Source organism: Megalopta genalis, chromosome 16 (genome assembly GCF_051020955.1).
Source record: "Megalopta genalis isolate 19385.01 chromosome 16, iyMegGena1_principal, whole genome shotgun sequence".
In the NCBI taxonomy this organism is placed as follows: Eukaryota; Metazoa; Arthropoda; class Insecta; order Hymenoptera; family Halictidae; genus Megalopta; species Megalopta genalis.
The window spans coordinates 5,364,727-5,386,308 of NC_135028.1; the positions used below are offsets into that span (position 1 = coordinate 5,364,727).

General features: G+C 42.5%; 1 protein-coding gene across 1 annotated transcript in view; it reads left to right on the top strand.

Moving 5' to 3' along the window:
- Positions 1–20,608, top strand: part of Notum (palmitoleoyl-protein carboxylesterase notum) — a 54,216-nt gene extending 33,608 nt beyond the window's left edge. The window contains exons 2-8 of the mRNA XM_033482830.2: positions 5,264–5,630; positions 6,875–6,935; positions 8,215–8,438; positions 11,062–11,271; positions 11,960–12,236; positions 15,459–15,769; positions 18,202–20,608. Of these exons, the coding sequence (XP_033338721.2) occupies positions 5,264–5,630; positions 6,875–6,935; positions 8,215–8,438; positions 11,062–11,271; positions 11,960–12,236; positions 15,459–15,769; positions 18,202–18,539 (1,788 nt within the window). The 3' untranslated portion in view covers positions 18,540–20,608. The remainder of the gene's footprint in view (positions 1–5,263; positions 5,631–6,874; positions 6,936–8,214; positions 8,439–11,061; positions 11,272–11,959; positions 12,237–15,458; positions 15,770–18,201) is intronic.
- The last annotated feature ends 974 nt before the right edge of the window (positions 20,609–21,582 follow it).

The window sequence follows — 21,582 nt, forward strand, 5'->3', positions numbered from 1 at the left end:
CCTAAAGCTTTAAACGCAATTTGCAAGATTAGGATACGGTTTCGCGACGATTGCAATACGTGATCAACAATCGAAAACAGATGAAAATCACGTTACGCTGTTCGTATATTGTCACGGGTGGACGATTTTCATTCCTGTGATTTCAGACTTTCAGACTTCCGCGCGATCTCGCGCGATACGTCCTTAGTACATTTCTTACCCTCATTCTCGCTCCAACAGGTTTAAACAAATGCATAAGTTCGAAACGTTTGAAAAAAAAAACAATAACTATCCGATCCTCGATTTAAGCCTCGAAGCGTGGGAGCGATCGCTGGCAACGGAGCCAAGATACGCGTGTTAACCCGCGGAAAATTAATAGGGGGATGCAGCGTCGGCGGCGACAAATTACGGCGTCACGATGGAAGGATTATCGCGTCGCTATCGTTCAAGGTTAGCAGGCGCCAATAATCCGTGGCGATCTCCGTCAGCCGACTCCGGCGTTGTTTTTTTCGCAAGGTATTCCGCGAATGATCGACAGGTCTCGTCGTGAAACTCGGGTGCGCGGAGTGTACGAGCGTTCGAATGCCGGGGCAGGTTGATTTACGGTATAATAAAGCGGTTACGCGGAGCGTAGGAGGACCCGGAGCCGTGAATTTTATTTACGATCTGCCGGAAAGTTCGGATTCGTCGCGGCTACGGCCGGGGCCGAGCCTGTCGTAAAATCAGCAACGAACGACGGTCGCGTTCCGGCCGGAACCGATTTTCCCCGGCCGGGGGAGCGGAGGTGGCGAGTTTTTCCGTAATCGAGCGAGCCCGGGTCGCTGGACCGTGAAAACCCGCGGGGGAACGGGAAAAGCGTTTCCTTCTGGCGGATCCTCCAGCCGAGCAGTTCCGCGTAAATGATATTTACGACTGGCCTGGCCGGATTCTACGACGACTTTGCACGGATTAGCCGTAGTTAACGGGGCCGGCTTAGAGATTCTGTTTCGCCGAGTGGAAACACTTGGGAGATAATTAACGGACTTCTGCAGAGCGATAACGGCGACTTCGAGGCAATTCCTGGTAATTGTCGGGACCGTGTTTCCTTTGACGACAAACATGGCCAACGAATGCGCGAGGTGTTTCCGTGGACGGTGATCCCCGGCTGACGAAAAAATATTTCCGCATTTTTCGCGACGTCTGCCGAGCAGCTGGTCCAATACCATAGTTTCTATCCCATGAACTGTCTGCGAGTTCAAGTCTGCACGATCCGCAAGGTATAATGGCCGACGGTCTGAAGCTCGCAATAATATTGGGTTGGCAACTAAGTAATGGCCGATTTGTTCGATGAAATAAAAATTTTTTTTCTACTTGGAACGAAGTTTAATCTGTAATGTATTTTCCATTTCGTTCGACGACCTTTTGCCATCTCTCTGACAACTTGAAAATTCCCCGCTCGTAGAAAGTCCGATCCTTTTCGGCCGAAAACTGAGTTAAGTGAGATTTTACAGCGTCATCATCGTTAAAAGTTTTACCACGAAGGGAGTTGTCCAGGGATCGAAATAAGTGGTAATCCGATGGTGCGAGATCAGGGCTATATGGTGGGTGTAACATCAATTCCCAAGCAATATCCATCAATTTTTGCCGAGTGGACAAAGACGTGTGGAAAATGACACCTTTACGATCGACCAATTCTGGTTTTTCTTGAGAAAAACTTTTCCTTGACCGCTGCATTCAATTTGTCCAGTTGCTAACATTCACGGATAATAAAAAATAACATAATAATAATTTTATAATATAACATTTACGGATATCATAAAAATGGGAGTGAGAGACGTCTATAACTGAAATCGGCAATTACTTAGTTGCCAACCCAATATATATCGTTAAGAATACAATTTTATTAAGCAAATGTACATCCTCCTCCAAAAGTATTAAGGCACCTTCTTATTTAATATAAATTGTAATTTTTTCGTTCAGTTTAGCTAATGTCTGTGAGCTTTATGACGTTATATTGTCGAAAGTACAAATCAAAATAAAAAACAGACGTCTTTAAGATATACGATCCCGTACAACGCGATTTCCTATTACACAAAACGTATTCCCCGCGTTGTACGGGAGTCCACCGTATTTCATCGCGCGTAAGTGCCATTTTCAAGGAGGAAAAAAATGCCTATTCGTCGCAACCGATCGAGAAAGTCTCATTTCGCCGGATGATTCTAAACAGCGTAACGATGAGAAAACGATTGCGTTTACGCGCAAGAGAGGAGGGTGCAACAACTGATTCGCGAACGTTGCCCGCAATTTCGCCGCGATATTTCGGTGCGGCGCGGCCATCGACAGGGCAAAAAGATCTCAAACCGGCGTACAAACACGTATCGCCCATTAATAACCGCCGCGGAGTTCCATCAAACCGGGCATCAAAGCGTCGGAGGATACTCCCTTATAAGTTTCTCGCCGCTGGCGTCACTCTCGACGACGTGGTCCCGAGCCAATCCGGTGTTGGCGGGCCATTATGCCCGATCATAATTGCGTCGCAACAACGTTTCTCCTTTTCAACGTCCAACAGTTGGGCGGCAGCCTTTCATCTCGTTGCCCGGCCGAACGAGCTTCTGTTTCCGAGGTGTTTCCGCCGCCGGTTACCGTCCTGGAAACTGGAATTTAATCCTAAGTAGCCTGCGTCGCAATAAAGGTGGCTACGGAGGAAAGAGGGCCCCGAGGATCGGTCGAAGAGGTGGGGAGGACACGGATCGGCAGGTAGGGGAAGATTGAAGGAAGGCTGCTGTGCGCGGTCCGAGCTCCGTGCTCCGTGCTGTGTGTTTGCGCGCTGGCGAAACACACCGGCATCGGTGAAAAGGAGCGAAGGAGAGGAGAAGGAGAGAGTGGCGCCGCGGAGAGAGGATCGACGTTTCCTCCTTTGAAATTATTCCCGCGACCTACTCCTCGATCCTCGGCGTCGTTCCTCGTTATCGCTTTCTACGCTCGCGCCCAGCGAATCATTTCGAACGAACGGATCCTCCAAATTTTTCTGGCGCCAGGCACGGCAAGGAACCGGGCCGTCGTCGGTCCTACGAGCGTGCAGTGTTTCGTGAACACGAGGATCCGACGTTTCCCTGTCAGTAGTCGGTTAACAAGGTTACCGTCGAGCGAGCTTGAACAATCGTTTACGGAGCGAACGGGAGGGAAAGACAAGCTTCTATCCTCCGGCAGATTTTCATAAATAGATTCAGCTGGAAAACGCTTCGCAGCTCGTTTATAACACGCTCGGGAGCTGTATCCGGTTTAACAGCATCATCCGTGCGATAAACAATATTCCATCCCGAGATGTATTTATCCAACAAGTCGAGTAATAGACCGGTCATTCTCGACCTGCGCCGAGTTATCAACGATGCTGGAGCTTATCTCCTCGACTTGCAATTTCTGCCCATTCAGCCGCGATATCTCGCCGGCTCATTATCATAGACTGCCGCCGATGATTAACGTCCTCGGCCCGCGCTTCAAGTTTAGTAACTCACGGGAACGGGACTTCCCTCCCGGCCGTCATTTAATTCGATTCCGAGCGGCACTCCGAAATTGGAATTTTTTCGAATTTCGAGGAGACGCGAGCCGCGCGCTGCTACGATGTAAACATTCGTCTGAATCGGATGCTGCGAAATTTACTCCGCGTTCTCGGCCCCGTTGCGTTACGAGAGCAGTTTTCTAATGCGACCCTCTCGTAGTAAATAATTGGGGACGGCTGCGAAATGTGCCCGCGGAAATTTTAATTTTGCTCTCTGCTATGATTTTGGTGGAATTGAAATTTTTCTATTTCACCGGCTCCGATGATTTAACGGGGAATCGTTTCGCGAATGATTGTTTCATTGCAAGAATTGCATGTCGGATTCAATTGTTAGCGTTTATCTTCTTAACCGAGTTTATCTCCTCTTCCACAGTCGTCAAGAGTTTTGACTCTTTAGGAAACTGTCAAAACGGATTTTACGAGTGCAGTAATTTCTCCTTAATTCGCGCTCGAACTGCGCACAGAAATGGACAATTTGGGAAGAGGAAGTACAATTGTTTAAGTCTTGCCGCTCATCTTTATAGTTTTTGACAATCGGTGATCTCTCCTCTCCTCAAATTGTCCATTTTTGTGCTTAATCTATGCGCGAATTAGGGAGTAAGTAAATTCTCCCCGATTGTCCTTCAGCTTGTAAGCAAAAATGGACACTTTGGGAAGAGGAGACGCGATTATTCGAGCCTTGCGACTCGTTTTTATAGTTGTTGACAATCGGTAATTTTAAAAACGAGGCGCAAGAATCGAATAATCGTATCTCCTCTCCTCAAATTGTCTATTTGTATCGCAAAGTAACATTTATTTTCCTGTACTATGTTCACAAGAATTATTACATTAATTAGTTCAGTAGCTCTACAGTAAATTCTCCCCAATTGTCCTTCGGCTTGTAAGTGAAGATGCGGCTCGTTTTTATAGTTGTTGATTTTTATTTATTATCGACGACTATATAAACGAGCCGCGTTGCTCGAACAACCGTATCCTCTCATCTCAAATTGTCCATTTCCTGTTTTACAAGCTGAAGGACGATCGGGGAGAATTTACAATGGAGCCACTGAATTCATTAATGCAACAATTCTTGTGAAAATAATACAGGAAAATTAACGTTACCTCGCAGTATTAAGAATACGGTGTTCACAATTATTCTCAGTGGCGACCATTCGATATAAATTCGTATAGCGGCGGATGTTACGCAATGCGTGCCCGTGTCACCGGATCAAGCGGTTCATGGAATTGCTATTTTGACTACGGCGTCGTCTTGGTGCAACAAAATGGCAGTGATCCCGCAACAACACAGTTGGTGCGTTTGTAGAATTTATGGAGACCGTTTCCGGCGACATTCCCGGGAATTTAAGAATATCGATGTATCAACGTCATCTCGTTGAAATTATTAATCCTTGAGCCGGTAGCCGAGCATGCGAGGAATTTTAAAGCCCGCGAGCTTAGGGTCCTTCCTATAAATTTTTATCCTGAAAATAGAAATTGACGTAATCTTGTTCGCAGAATGCACGTTCGGAGCAGCGATTCCATGAAACATTACGGAGGCAGGGAATTCTTGAAGGAATTATAGTAAACGCGTATCGGGGGTTGTTAGCATAAGGATTAGCGAAAGAATGAAACGAAAGTAGAGTCGGCCGAGGCTTCCTCGCGCGATGTTCGAAGGGCTGAAGAAGGTAGGGCCTCTGCCGAGGCTACCGCGAGGGTGGAGGGTCTGGCATGAACAGGTATCGTGACACGAGAAACTCTGTTCCCTAGATCTCGGTGTGGCTGACGGCTCTGATACTCGCGATAGCCGCGGACGAGAAGCCGACGAACACCGTCTCGGTGTCTTCTGGCTCGCCGATGATCCAGAGCAACACGATACAGAAGCTGATCAAGATCCTGGAGAAGTACGGACTGGAGGAGCAGAGGGGCCTGAAGAGAGTCTATCTGAGCAACAGGTCGATCACTTGCAACGACGGATCCCAGGCGGGATTTTACCTGCGAAAGTCGCACGGCTCGAAGCGGTGGGTCATTTTCTTGGAAGGTGGCTGGTATTGCTACGATCACAAGAGCTGCAGGAACAGGTGGCTACGGCTCCGGCATCTGATGACATCGACGCAGTGGCCTGAGACACGCGACGGTGAGCAGCCTTTTCCGCTCCGAGACTATCCCGACGCTCTCTGACACTTTCTAACGTTTCCCTGGAACACGCTGTTCCGCAATCCTTTCTTCCGCTCGCGGCACGCTGCTGACGTTGTCCGTGTCGCGCGTGAAGGCACGTCGCATTGTTCCGGCTCGCGACGTTGTTCAACCTACTTCGGAGAAACCACGGTGCCCGCTGCTAGATCTTTCGGTACCGTGCGACAAAAGCTAGACCTCGGTTCCGCGAAATAGCGAATCAGTTTCCTATAACGCCCCCGGTCTATGGAAGTTGTACAGTTCGGCCTTCTTTAATCCCTTAACGCTCGTGCCCGAGCATGCCGCGAGCTCGATAAATTAACACGTTCCGTGCCGAGCTTTTTTACTCGAATCTTCACACTTTGATATTTGACTAAAACTTGATGTATTACGTGCAATTATTAATTCTCGTACACGTAACAACGTAACAAAAACTTATCAACGCCCATTCTTGCGGTGGAAATTGATTCTTCGGTTCTAAATTTCTTGTAAACAATTTGTTCAGTTCACTAAGTAAACATGCAAGCGTGTACCATCGATGGTACACGTGGCACGGAACGTGTTAACGAACAACACAGTTTTAAAGCGTACAGGTTTTGCACAGAAAGTTGATCCTCCCGTAGATCGCGATCACCTTTTTACAAATGGAATTTATTTGTTTATGATTATTCGCGCAGTCGAATTTGTGAATTAGATTTAGAAATTCAAGAAAAAACGGCCAGTTTTGATCCGCGAAGTGGATGATTTTATGCGCACGAGGGTGTAAAGGTTGCAGAGGCATGAATAACATTTTTGTAAGTATTAATATGGAGTGCACGAAGGTTAATATGATCTACGAAATGATTGATCGTTCGAGTGAAAAATCCGTATAAACAATATTAGATTCGAAACCGTTTCATTTTTTAATAACGTCGGTTTTCTCTTCACAATTGTGCGAAAGCAAGCTTAAAATTGCTTCGCAGTTCTAGAACGGCACGTACGAATGAAAATTATTATGCGTTAAGTGGTTAAAGCGGTCGCGTACCTTTTAGCCGCTAAGGGAAAATGAAAAAACTGTTCGTAAATGCAGAATTGTTTGAAAAAACGTGTACATCTGTACATCTCATTGTAGGTTGTTGCCTTGATATTTTTTGAAAATTTCAGCTGTTTTAACGAGTTTATTTAGGAGGGAACAAGGAACAATAATTTCTCCATTGTTTGTTACAGTCGGAGGCCTGCTTTCTTCAAATCCGGAAGAGAATCCGTTTTGGTGGAATGCGAATCACGTGTAGGTATTGTCCATCTTGGCAAGTGAAAAATTATTACTGTAAAGTGCAATTCCTAAACGATGCCTCTATTGTTTAATTTTAATTGGATATTTAATTCATCAAAATTTTTTTACATTTTCATCATCAAAATTGAATTTTTGGTTCATCAAATTTTCATCCAGATATACTTGTACTTGATTATTCTACCATAGCTATGTACAGTACCTGACAAATGTATTCGTACACTTTTTAAAACGCTATACCTTGTTTTGAAACAGGACTATCGACTTGAATTTTTTTGTAGATGGTACAAGGTCCAGTTTACTAGATAATATCTGGAATACGTTACTTGGAATGTTAACAACGATAAGAACTCATTTCTAAACTTTTTTATCCGACACTATAACGAAAATTTTAAAAATGCGTTTCGTAGATTCGAAATCGATGTTCACTTGTTTTCGTTGAAAATCGAGAAGAACCACTATCTTCGCGCACTTGAAGTGTTCGCAGCCCATAACATCAACCGATTTCAATGGAATTTTCATTGTGCATATTGGAAATGGGTAGATAAATAAAAGTAAAACGCAGTGAATTAAACTTATCCCTTTTAGTTTATTAATTTGATGTACGAGGAAGGACCGTCTTTACTCTCCTGATTGCTCCAGGAGACTGAAGACTATTCACAAAGACGAAAGCAAAAACGTCACCTAAAGACAAAGAGCACTCTGTTCTATATACGTATGAAATCATTGTTTATCTAATGGTACTCTGGCGAGACTCTCGGCGTCGATTCGTTTTTGTAACTTATATGCTAGAAGGAAAAACTTCTGAGTATTCAAAAGAGAGAAAATAATCCAATAGTGCAAATAAGTTATCGAGATCTGCGAAACGTACATCTTCAATTTTCGTTACAGGCTCGGATAAAAATGTTCCAGAAACGTGAATTTTTCACTTTTTTCTGTAGCAAAATTAAAGAAAAGCATTTTAGTCGTTGTACGGTAAAATCAGTCCTTCTATCATCTAAAAAAAAGAAATTCAAGTCGTTTAGTACAGTTCTATAAAAGGTTATTGCGTTTGAAAAGGTGTACCAATACTTTTGTCCGGTATTGTACGTCGCGCATCGATGTAAATTGAATCGCGTTCGATCCTATCTCGTAGTAAACCGTATTGTAATGGCTTTACGAGGGACGCATCGGAAGAATCATTTCTGCGGACCATGAAGGTGCTTCGAATTTAACAATTGAAACGAGGGAATGATAACGCATTCGTGACAAGGCTTTTTTGTTTTCGTTTTCTCAGATTCGTTCCTTATTGTACGAGCGACAGTTGGAGCGGTACCAGGGCCTCGCCAAACGACATGTTTTCGTTCATGGGGGCCGAGATCGTATTGCAAGTGGTGCGGGATCTCATTCCACTCGGTCTTGAAAACGCTAGCTCCCTTCTTCTGGCAGGCAGCAGCGCGGGTGGAACCGGTGTCATGTTGAATTTGGATCACGTGCACAATTTGGTTCGCCATGAATTAGGTGAGACAGGTTGCCTTTGATCGTTCAACGACCCGTAAACTCATTCAGCATTTAAACAGGTATTGCCGGAACCGTTCAGCCTCACTCGCTATCAGAACCCTTTATTTATTTTGCTGCATAGTACCGCGTTTAACAAAACATGCATTCCTATTGTACGGTTCCATTCGTCTAGCATCAGCTTCGAAAATAATATAATTTAATTGCGCGAGTATTATAAACGTAGCAAAAGTATTAAAAATTTCGACGTGGCTCAGTCAATGTGGATGTTTGTACACGTTCGTAAGAAATTCGTGTTCGCATTAATTTGTGCTATGAAAATTGTACAAGCGTCAACGTTTAGCGAATATATGAATTGTTTCAATTTCTCTGGCTGATCGCAGCCGAGGCCCAACGACAGGGCCTCGACAGATGATTGGTTAGCGCGGTCGGTCAAACCGTTCCCAACCACCGCAATCACGACCCAAATATACGGGCATCGCGTGCGACAGACCTAAGCGAAGACCCTTCATGAATAAATCACGACATTGCCAACACGGGACAATAAGACACTACTTCCCCTGACAGTTTCCCAATCCAGCAACTAAAACGATTTCAGGCACACCTACAAATCAATTAGAACATTTGACAACCACCACACGACTTCATACATAATTAATCACGGCAGGGCCAAACCGACGACGAATATATCGCAACCGGACTAAACAGAACACGACAAATGAGCCCGTTTGTTTTGAAAGTGGCGTAAGTCACTTTACCGTGATGGAAAGTGGTAATTTTTTAATGTTTATACGAAATTATTTATACTGAGAAAAATATCAGTATCCTGAGATAACAAATACAAGTGAATCTTCTCGAAAGTTAGCATCCATATTTTCAAACGTGTTAAAACGTGTTTTTACGTCGATATATTTATCGACTTAAAAACAAAGTGACTTATGCCACTTTCAAAATAAACGGCTCAAATAGCGAAAGTGAAAAGAACACGAAAACGTCACGGTCAAACGCAAATCCGTATCACGTTCGTTGTGGTTCAAATATAGTACACAGGGTGTCCCAAAATTATGGTACTTCCAGGAAATGAGGAATTCCTGAGATTATTTATAGTAACTTTTCCCTTAGCGCAAATGCAATCCGCGGCTTTGTTTACGAGTTATTAACGAGAAACACTGACCAATGAAAGGAGAGCTTGGCTGGCGTAAGACAGCCGAGGACGCAGCCCAGTTCCGCTGATTGACTCAGCCGCTTAGCGCCAGCCGTGTGCTCGCCCCTCATAGGTCAGTGTTTTTCATTAATAACTCGTAAACAAAATCACGGATTGCATTTGCGCTAAGAAAAAAGTTACTTCAAATGACCTCAGCAGTCCCTCGTTTACCTGAAGAACAATAATTTTTGGACACCATGTATATCAATCGTTGGATCCAGCATTTTACTATAATTACCAGCTCGTACTATAATTTCGTTCGGAGTTACGCTGATTAACAATTCCTTGTGCTTAATAATTTCTCTAATAGAACGAGACGATTCTTGTTTCTTCTACGTCTCAATTTATTTGCATTCCAAGATTTTGATAACAGTAGTATCAAATATTATCTCGATTTAGAAGAAACAAATAACATTCATATTTAGCAGATTATGTACGAAATTTTTAACACGTGTCTGTCTCGTTGTTGTAGTGCAAGAGATTAATGTCCAGCTTCGGCAGCTCTCCTTCAATATTATTGCACGCGAGCGAAGCGGGACTTGCGATCCCGCAAAATTCGGGAGTACAGTAAATTTCTCTGGGATTCGCCGAACTTCAGTATTCTCGGATTCGCGCTTTCATATCGCTACGGTCCTGTAATTGATCGATTCTCTGGCTACGCCGGTGCTAAGGTTCGACGGAGTCGGTGAACACGTGTGCTGCGGCACGCGCCGCGACTCGTTTGAAACGAATTGCCGGAAGGCAGCTCATAATACAATGACATAAGTTTTTATAATTTTAACATTTTAAAACTGATTTCTTTTTTTTTAACGTACTGCTGATGATTTTCTGATTAATATGAGAACAGACATGATATAATTGGGACAAATATTTCTGATTACTTAAAATAAGATCTATCACGATGTAATTGAATAAATGTGGACTAAAGCATGTCGTGTTTGGTCTCAGTTTAATTGGAAAAATCTCACCAATGTGTTAAACAAATTTTCATGTATACAAAATTGGAAATAAAACAGTTAAGTCATCGTTTTTATTCTAGCATTCATAGTAACATATTCTAGTATTCATAGTAATGTACACCGGCATGATGGCTGCTGCCTTTCCAGGTAGTTTCGTTCTCTCTCCTCTCTCTCTCTCACACACACACAAGGCTCGAAGAATCATGCCTTAGTATTCTCAGATCCGCATGCTTCGATTCCGACTAAAAACATTTCTGGAAGGAATTATTGTACACCGAGTGTACATCGAGGAAACAACGATTGCGCGCATCTACCGCGCACATTTTTTTACAAATTATATTTGGCAATTAACGCAGAGATTGCGGGAAGCGTAATTTCGTAAGCCAGCGTTTAAATAGGGATAGAGAATATCCTGAGTTCGTGTCAGGCGCCGAGTCGCTAATGTTATTTCTCGGTTCTACAGGGCTAAAGCATATTGCGATAAGAGGTGTGTCGGATTCAGGGTGGTTCTTGGATAGAGCACCCTATTCGCCGAATGGTTTGTCGCCCGTTGACGCGGTTCACAAGGGGATGGAGTTGTGGAAAGCTCGAATGCCTCACAATTGCGTCGCGAAGCACCAAAACGAGCCCTGGAGGTGTTACTTCGGATACAGACTGTACCCGACCCTAACTGGTAAAGCATTTTTTAACTTCTCCTAAGTTCTACGATTACTTTCTGCTTTCACGGACAATTATTATTTTCATCTGAACGCGAAACGTGTTACGACATCGGAGGAAACTGAGTTGAAATGTTGTTGCGTCATTTTAAAAGAGGGAAAGGGATGTTCATATAATGTACGGGGCTTTTCAAAATTTCAATTAACGCGTCCGCTACCACGATCTCACATTTTTACGTTCCTGCTCTCGCAATTTCCATGAAAATTGTCGAGCCAATGTTACGCATGTTGCTGCTTAAAGTCGTAATACACAACCTTTTTTTCACTAAATCGTCTCAACAATTCGTGAAAAAGTGTCGCCACGCTTGACACGTTAAGTGCCGAAAACCAACCCCGAATTTAATTGATAAAAGTTAAAATTTGTCACAATCGATGATATCTTAAATCTTCCGCATTCCAAACGTTCCAGTAAAATTCAGTTCGGTGAAAATGAATTTTGAAAACTGGTCGAAAATTAGTATCGCCCGTGCGTATGCGATGGGCGACGTGGCACTTAACGTGTTAATGAAACGTGTCAATAAAGACAAACGGACGTTAGCGGACGCGTTGATGCGACCGACGAAAGGAGACATTCGAATGTTCTGAAACTACGGTCACGAGCGTGGCATCCTCTAACGGAAACATTTGCTTCCCGGAAAATCATAGCGCCCCTGTTCGTTTTTCAATGGCTGTTCGACGAGGCGCAGATGTCGGCTGATAACGTGGGTGCACCGGTGACGAAGCAGCAATGGGATTACATACATAAGATGGGCGACAGCTTGCGGCAGACCTTCGAAAACGTTACCGCGGTCTTTGCCCCGAGCTGCATTAGTCACAGCGTTCTGACGAAGAGGGATTGGCAGTTGGTTAAAATAGACGAAGTTTCCTTGGCACAGGCGTTGCATTGTTGGGAACAAATGCCAATCGGAAATCACCGTAACGAGTGAGTACCAGACACTGTGAAAGCGATCTCTTTGTCGTAGAAACCAGATCAATCGATCCTCCGGCAACGGGCTGATCTTTGTGCCCCGGATGCCACTACTAAATAAGGAAACTCGAGATTTACACCCTCCCCCACCCCTCCAAAAGTAATATGACACTTGCTTGTCTATTATAAATTGTGATATTCCATTCAGTATTTTAACGTAGTGGATATATGTCGACGCGAAAACAAAATTTCATTTTCTTTTATAAAATTAACGTTATTTTTATTACAACGTAAAATATATTTATGTACTTGTTACAGTTTAATACGATCAACTTTGAAATATAATTTAAAACATTGTAACAATTTCATATTGGATTTTCATACTTATTTAATTCTCTGTAAGTGTTTTAATACTTTTGGAGGGGGTGTACCTCTTCTTGCTCTCCCCCCCCCCCGAAATATAATTCGTTGGATCGCTGTCAACCTGGCGATCTCTTCGAAAGCTTTACATAATTGGTAGTCGACTGCTAGACGACGATTTTCACGCAGAATATTTTGTGCGGAACATAACCTCGATTATTGGAATCCCTATTCATGGAACGATCGGTTATCCGAACGTCTATTAACCGAAGATTCCGTTATCAAAACTTCGATTACCGAAATGTTCGATTATCTGAACGATAATGTCTAAGAAATGAACAGATCTCGCTCTAAAGATCATGTTTACATTTGATCATTATGCTTTTCCCTTTGTCTTTCCTTCTTTGTCACTCTGTTTCTCATGACTGGCAAGATATACAAAAACAACTACAGTAATTTCTCCCGGAAATGCCAAATTTCGGATTACTGTGAATTTCCCTGTGCTAGTTCTACGCCTATGTAATTTATTGCTACGTTGATGCTAAGGGTCGACGGAGTCGTTCAAACGTGTGATGCGGCACGCGACACGAATTCCCGGAAGACAACACAAAACGGTCTGTTTAGGTGTGAATCAGGTAAGAAAAACCGCGGAATTACAAGATACGTGGTAGGTACAGTAAATACTCCCTAATTCGCGCTCAGATTGCGCACAAAAATGGACAATTTGGGAAGAGGAGATACGATTATGCGAGCCTTGCAGTTCGTTTCTTCTAGTTGTTGACAATCGGTAACTATAAAAACGAGTCGCAAGGCTCGAATAATCGTATCTCCTCTTCCCAAATTGTCCATTTTTGTGGAAAATCCGAGCGTCAGTAAGGGAGACATTATTGTACAGTAATGTCTCCCTAACTGACGCTTAGATTGTGCAGAAGAATGGACAATGTGGGAACAGGAGATACGATTATTCCGGCTTTGCACCATGTTTTTATAATCGTTGACAATTCGTGACTATAAAAATGGACCGCAAGGCTCGAATAATCGTATCTCCTCTTTCCAAATTGTCCATTTTTGTGGAAAATCCGAGCGTCAGTAAGGGAGACATTATTGTACAGTAATGTCTCCCTAACTGACGCTTAGATTGTGCAGAAGAATGGACAATGTGGGAACAGGAGATACGATTATTCCGGCTTTGCACCATGTTTTTATAATCGTTGACAATTCGTGACTATAAAAACGAGTCGCAAGGCTCGAATAATCGTATCTCCTCTTCCCAAATTGTCCATTTTTGTGTACAATCTGAGCGTCGATTAGGGAGAATTTACTGTACAAGGTGCGTGACCGCCGAATCGTGGCGTGTGACCTCCGAATTGCCTTCAAATCGTGTCACGTAGCCTCCGAAGTGCCTTCGAATCGTGGAATTTGGCCTCCGAATTACCTTCGAATCGTGGCAGAAAATTAAAAATAAAAAAGTTAAGTCATCGTTTTTATTCTAGCATTACTATGTATTCATATTAATGGTATCATCGGCATGCTGGCCGCTACATTTTTTCTCGATTACCCTGAGTTTCTATAAAAACGAGCTGCGCGGCTCAGAAAATCGCCACTTAGTGTTCACAGATCTGCCGGATTCAATTTCGATCTACGAACATTTCTAGGAGAAATTACTGTACGTAGGAAAAATCGCGGAATCGCTTATATTATCGAATACTGAACAATTTGAAAATGTCCACATGATGAATATCCGAGAGAAATCAACGAAATGCTCACGGCTTTACGCAATTTACCAGGCTACAGAAATTCAGATAAAAATATTACAATTGAATGTTTAAATAGCGATAAAATAAATTGCATAAGTGATTATGAAATTCTAGAAAAAGTTCACGAATGGAACAAATGTAATAAAAATAAAAATAATATAGAAAAAGGAGAAGAAGAATACGAATAAAATTTAAATCCTGTTCCTTAAGACACCTGTATCCGAGCTCCTAAAAGTATGTGAGCTCCTGTACGTATGTATTCGTTGCTTTAGAAACAGGTTTGGGATGGTTTGAAGCACAAGTAGAATGCACGTAGACTTTCGATATTAAAAAAAGAAAAACATTCAGTTGACTGCCAAGAAAGATTAAGAAACTGGAATGAACATCAAAGAAAATTATTAACTTTTTGAAAATAATAAAAAAATCTTCTCTTTTGAATTTTTATAAGAGAAGACGAGATCTACAGAGTGTCCCAAAAATTAGTCAAAGTAGGGAAATAGGTTCCTAAGGTTATTTGAGGTAATATTTTCCTTAGCGAAAATGCAATCCGCGGTTTTGTTTACGAGATATTAACTAAAAACGGTGACCAATGAGAGGCGAGATCAGCTGTGCGCAAGGAGGCAGAGCCAACGAACGGACCTCGACTCCGTCCGCTCGTTGGCAGGGCCCCTTTGCGCCAGCCGAGCTGGCCTCTCATTGGTCAGTGTTTTTCGTTAATAACTCGTAATCGAAGCCACTGATTGCATTTGCGCTAAGGAAAAAGTTACTTCGAATAACCTCAGGAACCCTTCATTTCCCGATTTTGAGTAATTTTTGGACATTCTTTTTCTAGACTCACGCACACAGTTCACATTCGCAGATTGAATGAACTTCCTGAAATTCGCCGGTGTAATCTACAGAGATAGATCTCAACGGCTATAAATTAACAAAATGCTTATAATTTATAGTAAACGTTAAAACGGAAACTACATCATATTTTGTTACTCGATAATCAAGTTTCTCCTGTGTTCTTCATTTTCTGCTAGTATTTTCTCCGCGAAGGTTGGGACATTTTTCTCGCTATTTCCGACGGTAAAGATAAAAATCGAGGACCTTACGGACACGTCCGCGCTAATTTCAGCACTCATTCGCCAATTGAGACGAACCAACCGTGCGCGAAGTCTCTGCGGAAACTGTTGCGTTCCGGGTTGACGAAGGGAAACGGAACTTCGCCTGAACTCGGAAGAGCCGGTAAAACTGAATCCGCGCCGGAGCTGCAGAAAGTCGCGTCCATGGTCATTACCAAGCCGGACGAGGGGAAATTGTCGGTCGCCTCGGCGCAGGAACGGGAGAATAAAAAGAGGAAGAGGCGGAAGCACAAAGGCAGACGGAGAGACAGGAACAAGGAGGCGAGAACGAAGAAGGAGAGACACGAGCGGAGAAAGGCCGCAGGTACGCATCCGTGAGTAATTGTATTAAAAACAAATGGAGGGCGCGATTAACTGCCGAAATAAAGTCGAGCCGTTTCCACGGGATTATTCCGGCTGTGCGCCTCCGTGATCCTAATTGAAAGCGCGGAGTTTATCCTCATCGGCGGGGAACGGTATCGACGAGAAAAAGAAGTAGATAATTAGGATCGATAAAAAAAAATAGATTGTTCTCGAAACGTTTCTCGCGAATCTCATTTCCACTCTATCAGCACCCCTATTCTGTATTCGAGATGAAACACAGCGAGGCAAATTGACAGAGTTGTGTCAAAATCGAAGAACTTGCGATAGAAATGTGATAAAGCGATGATTTTTTTTTCTACGTTAAAGCTGAAATGTTGCTGAATAACCTTGAACATTCGTGTTAAAATTGAAATATTTCAACAAAATCGTGATTTAACTTCACTCGTGCATCGTTTCCCGTAGATTTTGACACGTATCAAATCATTTCAACGGAAAGAATCACGATTTCGTTAATTTTTCACTTAGATCACTTGTTTTCACATCCTGGAATGATGTAGATCATTTTGCAACTGGATTTGAAATCGGCGTGTAAAAATGTAACATGTGAAAAAGATCCGACTGTACATGATATCGGATAAATCACAATTTTGGTGGCATATTTCAATTTTAACATAAATTTTCAAACTTGTAAAATGTTTATACTATGTCTCCCTTATTCTGCAATATTTCTGTTACAACGTAAAACAGTCACCGTTTTAGCTCATCTCTCTATCAAAACATCTTCGAGTTTAACACAATTTAGTCACTTTAACCCCACTGTGGGCCTGAGGAACGCGCAATATATGATTTTCCAGTAGGAAAAGCGGAATCTTGTTTTGAACTGTGCGCAAGAAAATATTCGTAAAATTATTGCTAACATTATTGATACGGTTATGAAAATCATTCGATGAAATTATGGACAAACAGATCAATTACCAGGTGATTCCTAAAACACACGTGAAAAAATATGGAACAGATTTTTTACGTTCGAGGCTTAGTTTCCGAGAAAATCGAGTTAGGAAATTTCAAAGCGATTTTTCGAACACGATTTTCTCGATAACCAAGCCCCAAAGAGACAGAAGTTATTCTACATTTTTTCACGTTGTTTTCCAATGAGAAATCACGTGGCGCCCGCTAGCACACACCTCTCAGAGACACCCTGTATAATAATTTACAGTCGATTCAGATATTTAGATACTAAATCAACTTCGTTAAGACAATTCATGCGTCAATTACGCGATGACATGGTGTACTTCGAATTTAAAGCAAGCGCTGCAACAGGGAAGATATTCTGAAAGGCATTCTATTTCGTTCGAAGTTCTAAAATATTTTTAAATATTTTTTAATTGGTAGACTGTGGAAATTAAAAATTTTATAAGTCATTCGTAAGAAACGTAAGTTATATGAAAATGTTTTTTCTCTTATAACAATTGTAATAGGTTAACCATATCCTTAAATTCAAGTCTAATCTTCTTTCTGTTTCATACTTGATCTGATCATTCTTGTCATAAATGCATAGAATTCGCGGTCTAGTAATTAGATATAATTTGAGTTAAAGTAGATCTCTATTTTAAAGTCAGATATGAAAAATATTCGTGTGACAGCCGATGTTTCTAAAGCGCAGTGGAGAAACAGAGAAATTTCCATCGGAGAAAATTCTTTACGAAGTCAATATTACTTAACCCTTTGCCGCGCATACGTCGAGTCCGACTCGCGATGAAAATTTCTACTAATAACCTGTTGATTATGAATACGATGTTATGAATATGTTCATTTAACCCGAGAAAGATAACCTACGTCGCAGAGGCGCCTGCGAAGACTGTTGATTTTTGTTAATTTTTCATAGAGGTCTAGTGATTTAAGTTTAAAATTACTTAAAGTATAAAAAAATATAATATAAATGCATTTTATTTTTACAATAATGCCAAACCTTTAAAATGACTAGATTAACTTAAATAAATATCCATTGTTAGTATAAAATTGACGCCTTAGAAAAGCATGCGCCTCTGAAGCGTATGGTTATCTTTTACGAACGTTGTCATATGGTTATCTTTCTAGGGTTAAGTTGCGATAGAATTCTGTCCTTTTACCATCGATGCTTAAGCACGGAAGTAAATGTGGCCGCGCGATAAAAATATTCCTTCGCTTCCAAAGAAACGTTCCAATCGAACAGCTTCTGATCGTTGCATCCGCGAGGATAACTGTACGGCAAGGGGTTAATATTTTTCCGGGTAATTGTACAGAACAACAAAAAGAAGTCCCTCGACGTAGAGGTCGCGAAACAATATCAACCATCGAGCCGCTTCGATGTTGTTGACAAGATCTCGATAATTATCGATGCGATTCGAATGCACGTTCGTGATCGTTGAAACATGAAATTTGTCGGAATGTCAGGTCGCCGAAAGGGCAACAAGCAGAACAACGACAACAACCACACGGGCATGTTCAACGGTACCAGGCCTCAGCGCTCGGTGATACCATCTGGCAAACGGAAGTGCGTCCAGGGCTGCCACTTCCGGCTAATCGAACGTTGCACTTGGCCGCAGTGTAATCACAGCTGCCCGAAGCTCCACAACCCGTTTACCGGCGAGGAGATGGACTTCATCGAGCTGCTGAAGAGCTTCGGATTAGACATGAAGAGCGTGGCGAACGCGCTGGGCATCGACATACAAACGCTGAACACGATGGACCACGACGAACTGCTGAATCTCCTGACGCAGCGGGCTAATTAACGCGTTCGGCACGGTTCTGCGGGTCGAAACTCGATCAATTGAAAAGAAAAAAAGCTCACACGCAAATAGTACTTTCAGGATCTGTATCGATCGACGTTTCGGCGTCCGGTTCGACGTCCCTCGCGTTTCGCGATTTTCAAACCGCTTTGAACACGTAACTTCCGTCGTTCCTCGGGTTAATCAACGGAAGATTCGGAGTAGCCTCTGAACGTGCTGGTACTGGTCTTCGTCCTGCGACGGAAATGAACTTTGCAGGGAACCCGAAGCAACCGGCGCCGAGCGAAAGTAGGATGAAGTGATCAGTGTTTCTGTCGTGTTCCCGGACACCGACGGCGGACTGCCGGCGTTTTGGACAGAGATCTACCAAATCGAATGTACATAATTTATTATAGAGTGTACGTAGTACTCGGGACCTTTGTCAGCGGGACTGTGCCAATCCAATCGAAACGCGGCAATCGAGTTCCGTTCGATTCGGTCCTCCTCCGACGGACAATCGCCGCGCGAAGAACCTTAACGAGCGAACGTCTACTCGACCGAGCCGTGAATTTCGATTCGCCGGTGCACAAGGTGCATTTCGCGCGCGCGCGAATGTAATATACTTCAGTTTGCCCTGGCGAGCAGCCGAGTACGATAATTTATTTGATAGTCCGTAGGCGAATTAAACGAGCACATGTAATCACGTCGCTGCGATTCAACGCGCGCGCGCGTTCGACGTCGAAGCTCGATTTCCGTTCTACCAAATCCGTTTCTTTTTAGCGTTGTACCTGGTGAAATCGAGCGTTTAGACATGGTTAAGCTTCATTGGAACGGTTCTTCGAAATGTTTTGGTTTCGCGTGCCGGATAACATACGTTCGAACGGGCTGCCGGCACTGCGATTTCGTCCGAATTTCTTTGATCGCTTGTTAACCCTTTCGCTACGGCGGGCCTCGCCGCGGAGTCCCTCGTGTCGAACGGAGCACCCTGCCGAAAGCAGGAACATTAAGCGCGCGCAGTCTTCAGCATTCGGGGCCAAGTCTTCTGCTTCGAAAACGTTCGATCAATATGACCAGATTGATTACAATTGATCGTAGTTTTTGGTAGATGATAGCGTCTGCGAACGGAGGAAAGCGAGGCGATAGCCCTTGTTTTAACTTTTCGCTCCATTGTTGTGACCGGTGACTATAGTCACCCGTCGTGTATAGGTGGCATCTTGTGGCCGGTGACTATAGTCACCCATCGTATGCAGGTGTCGTTTCGTGGCCGGTGACTATAGTCACCCGTAGTAGCGAAAGGGTTAAGGGAACGCGGATACAATTATGCTACTGCGCGGAGGTGTGTTACGGCTGCCGAGTATAATAATATTGAACGAGTTTCTCTCGAACATTTGATCGGATAACAAGTAACGAATCGACGGCAGCTTCAAGTTTCGATCGATATCAGTCTGCGGTATACGTACACACGACACTTAAGCGGCCTTGACTTTAAACGTTCAGTATTAACACAGCTGGCTGTCGAAATACTCTCAACTGTCCGCGGGCCCTATACGGGACGAATCGAGTGAAAACGTTCAGCCTGATTCAATAGAATGCCGGAACAGAGGTTTGCGAATTGATGCCGTTAACAAGCAAACCGACCGACAAAGCAGCTTCATAGACTGATTAAATTATCTACCTCAACGAATCAAATCGTATTAACGTCCTTCTGTGTACTATAAACGTTGAATAGAGAGATAGAGAGAGATAGCTAGAGATAGAGAGCGTTAGAGAGGGGGGGAGGGAGAGAGAGTAACGCGGCAAGAATAATTAACGTAGGTTGAAAATAACACGCGGATGCCGACGCGCCGTCTTTGTATATCTATGTATCGAACATGTGTAATATAGTGGGACTAATAATTATTTATTTAACGCGACGGAGGGAGGTTTTCACGCGCGACGGCCAACAAACTTCGGCCGAGATTCGGAGAATTTAATTTATTTTTTAAACGAAAATGATGTGTCGGAATCCTTCCTGGAAAAAATCATTATTACTGTGTACACGCGTGAAACTGTAAATAAATTGTATATCTGTTGTATTAAACAAACTTACAGCACTCGTTTTATTTCTTTGTGCGCGCGATGCCCATTACCACGAATCCATTTCCATTTCTATCGATGCTAAAGTGAATTAAGGTATTGAAATAATTTTGTGAAATTCGTACAATTATTGCATTATTACATATACATTACATACACATATATGCATTATTTATTGCGGATGAAAGAACAAAATAAGCTGATTTTCTCTTAGCCGGACATTTGGCTTTTGGTCTTGCTCTTCGAAAGCAAGTTGGAAATTGAAATAGTAACGAAACATTTTATGAATTTGTTATGTATCGAGCTTGAAAATGAATTTTTTCTTCTTACTCATACTGTAGTAGAAGTAATTGCAAAATTAACGAGTGGAGTGGTCTTAGAAATTGGTACACATAGCTTGCGCATAATTAACCCCCTTTTTCGTTAATTTGGAAAATGATTTTCAAACTATGGATGTTAACCGCTTTTATTAAATCGAAGTAAAAATTTGTCATTCTATTATGAATATCGAAGTAATTATTAACAAATAATAAATATAAATTATCTGCCTCACATAAGAATTTATTAGCGACAAACGAGTGTAAATCAACGTACCTGTGAAAGAAATCGTAATGCAAGGGGTTAAGTTTGCCAAACATGTGTACATACTTTCACTTCCGATGGATCAATTATTTGAAATGACTTGAACACGAATTTCTAAAACATTGAATAATTTAAATGAAAAAGTATATATATAACTAAATAAATATTATCCGAAAGTGCTGACTAAAAAATGAGTAAGTAGTAGTAAGTAATCTCGATATTTCAATGTGAAATATAACTCAATTTTTTCTATACAAAAAAAGGACTTCAATCAGTCATATAACTTCCATTCTGTTCGATGATTTTTTGCGATTTTTTTGGCAAACTTCATGATTCCGCACTCATAGAAGCCTCATCAGCAAAAAACAGCTCATCATCAAAGGCAGCCTCATCAGCAGAAGAAGTTTTT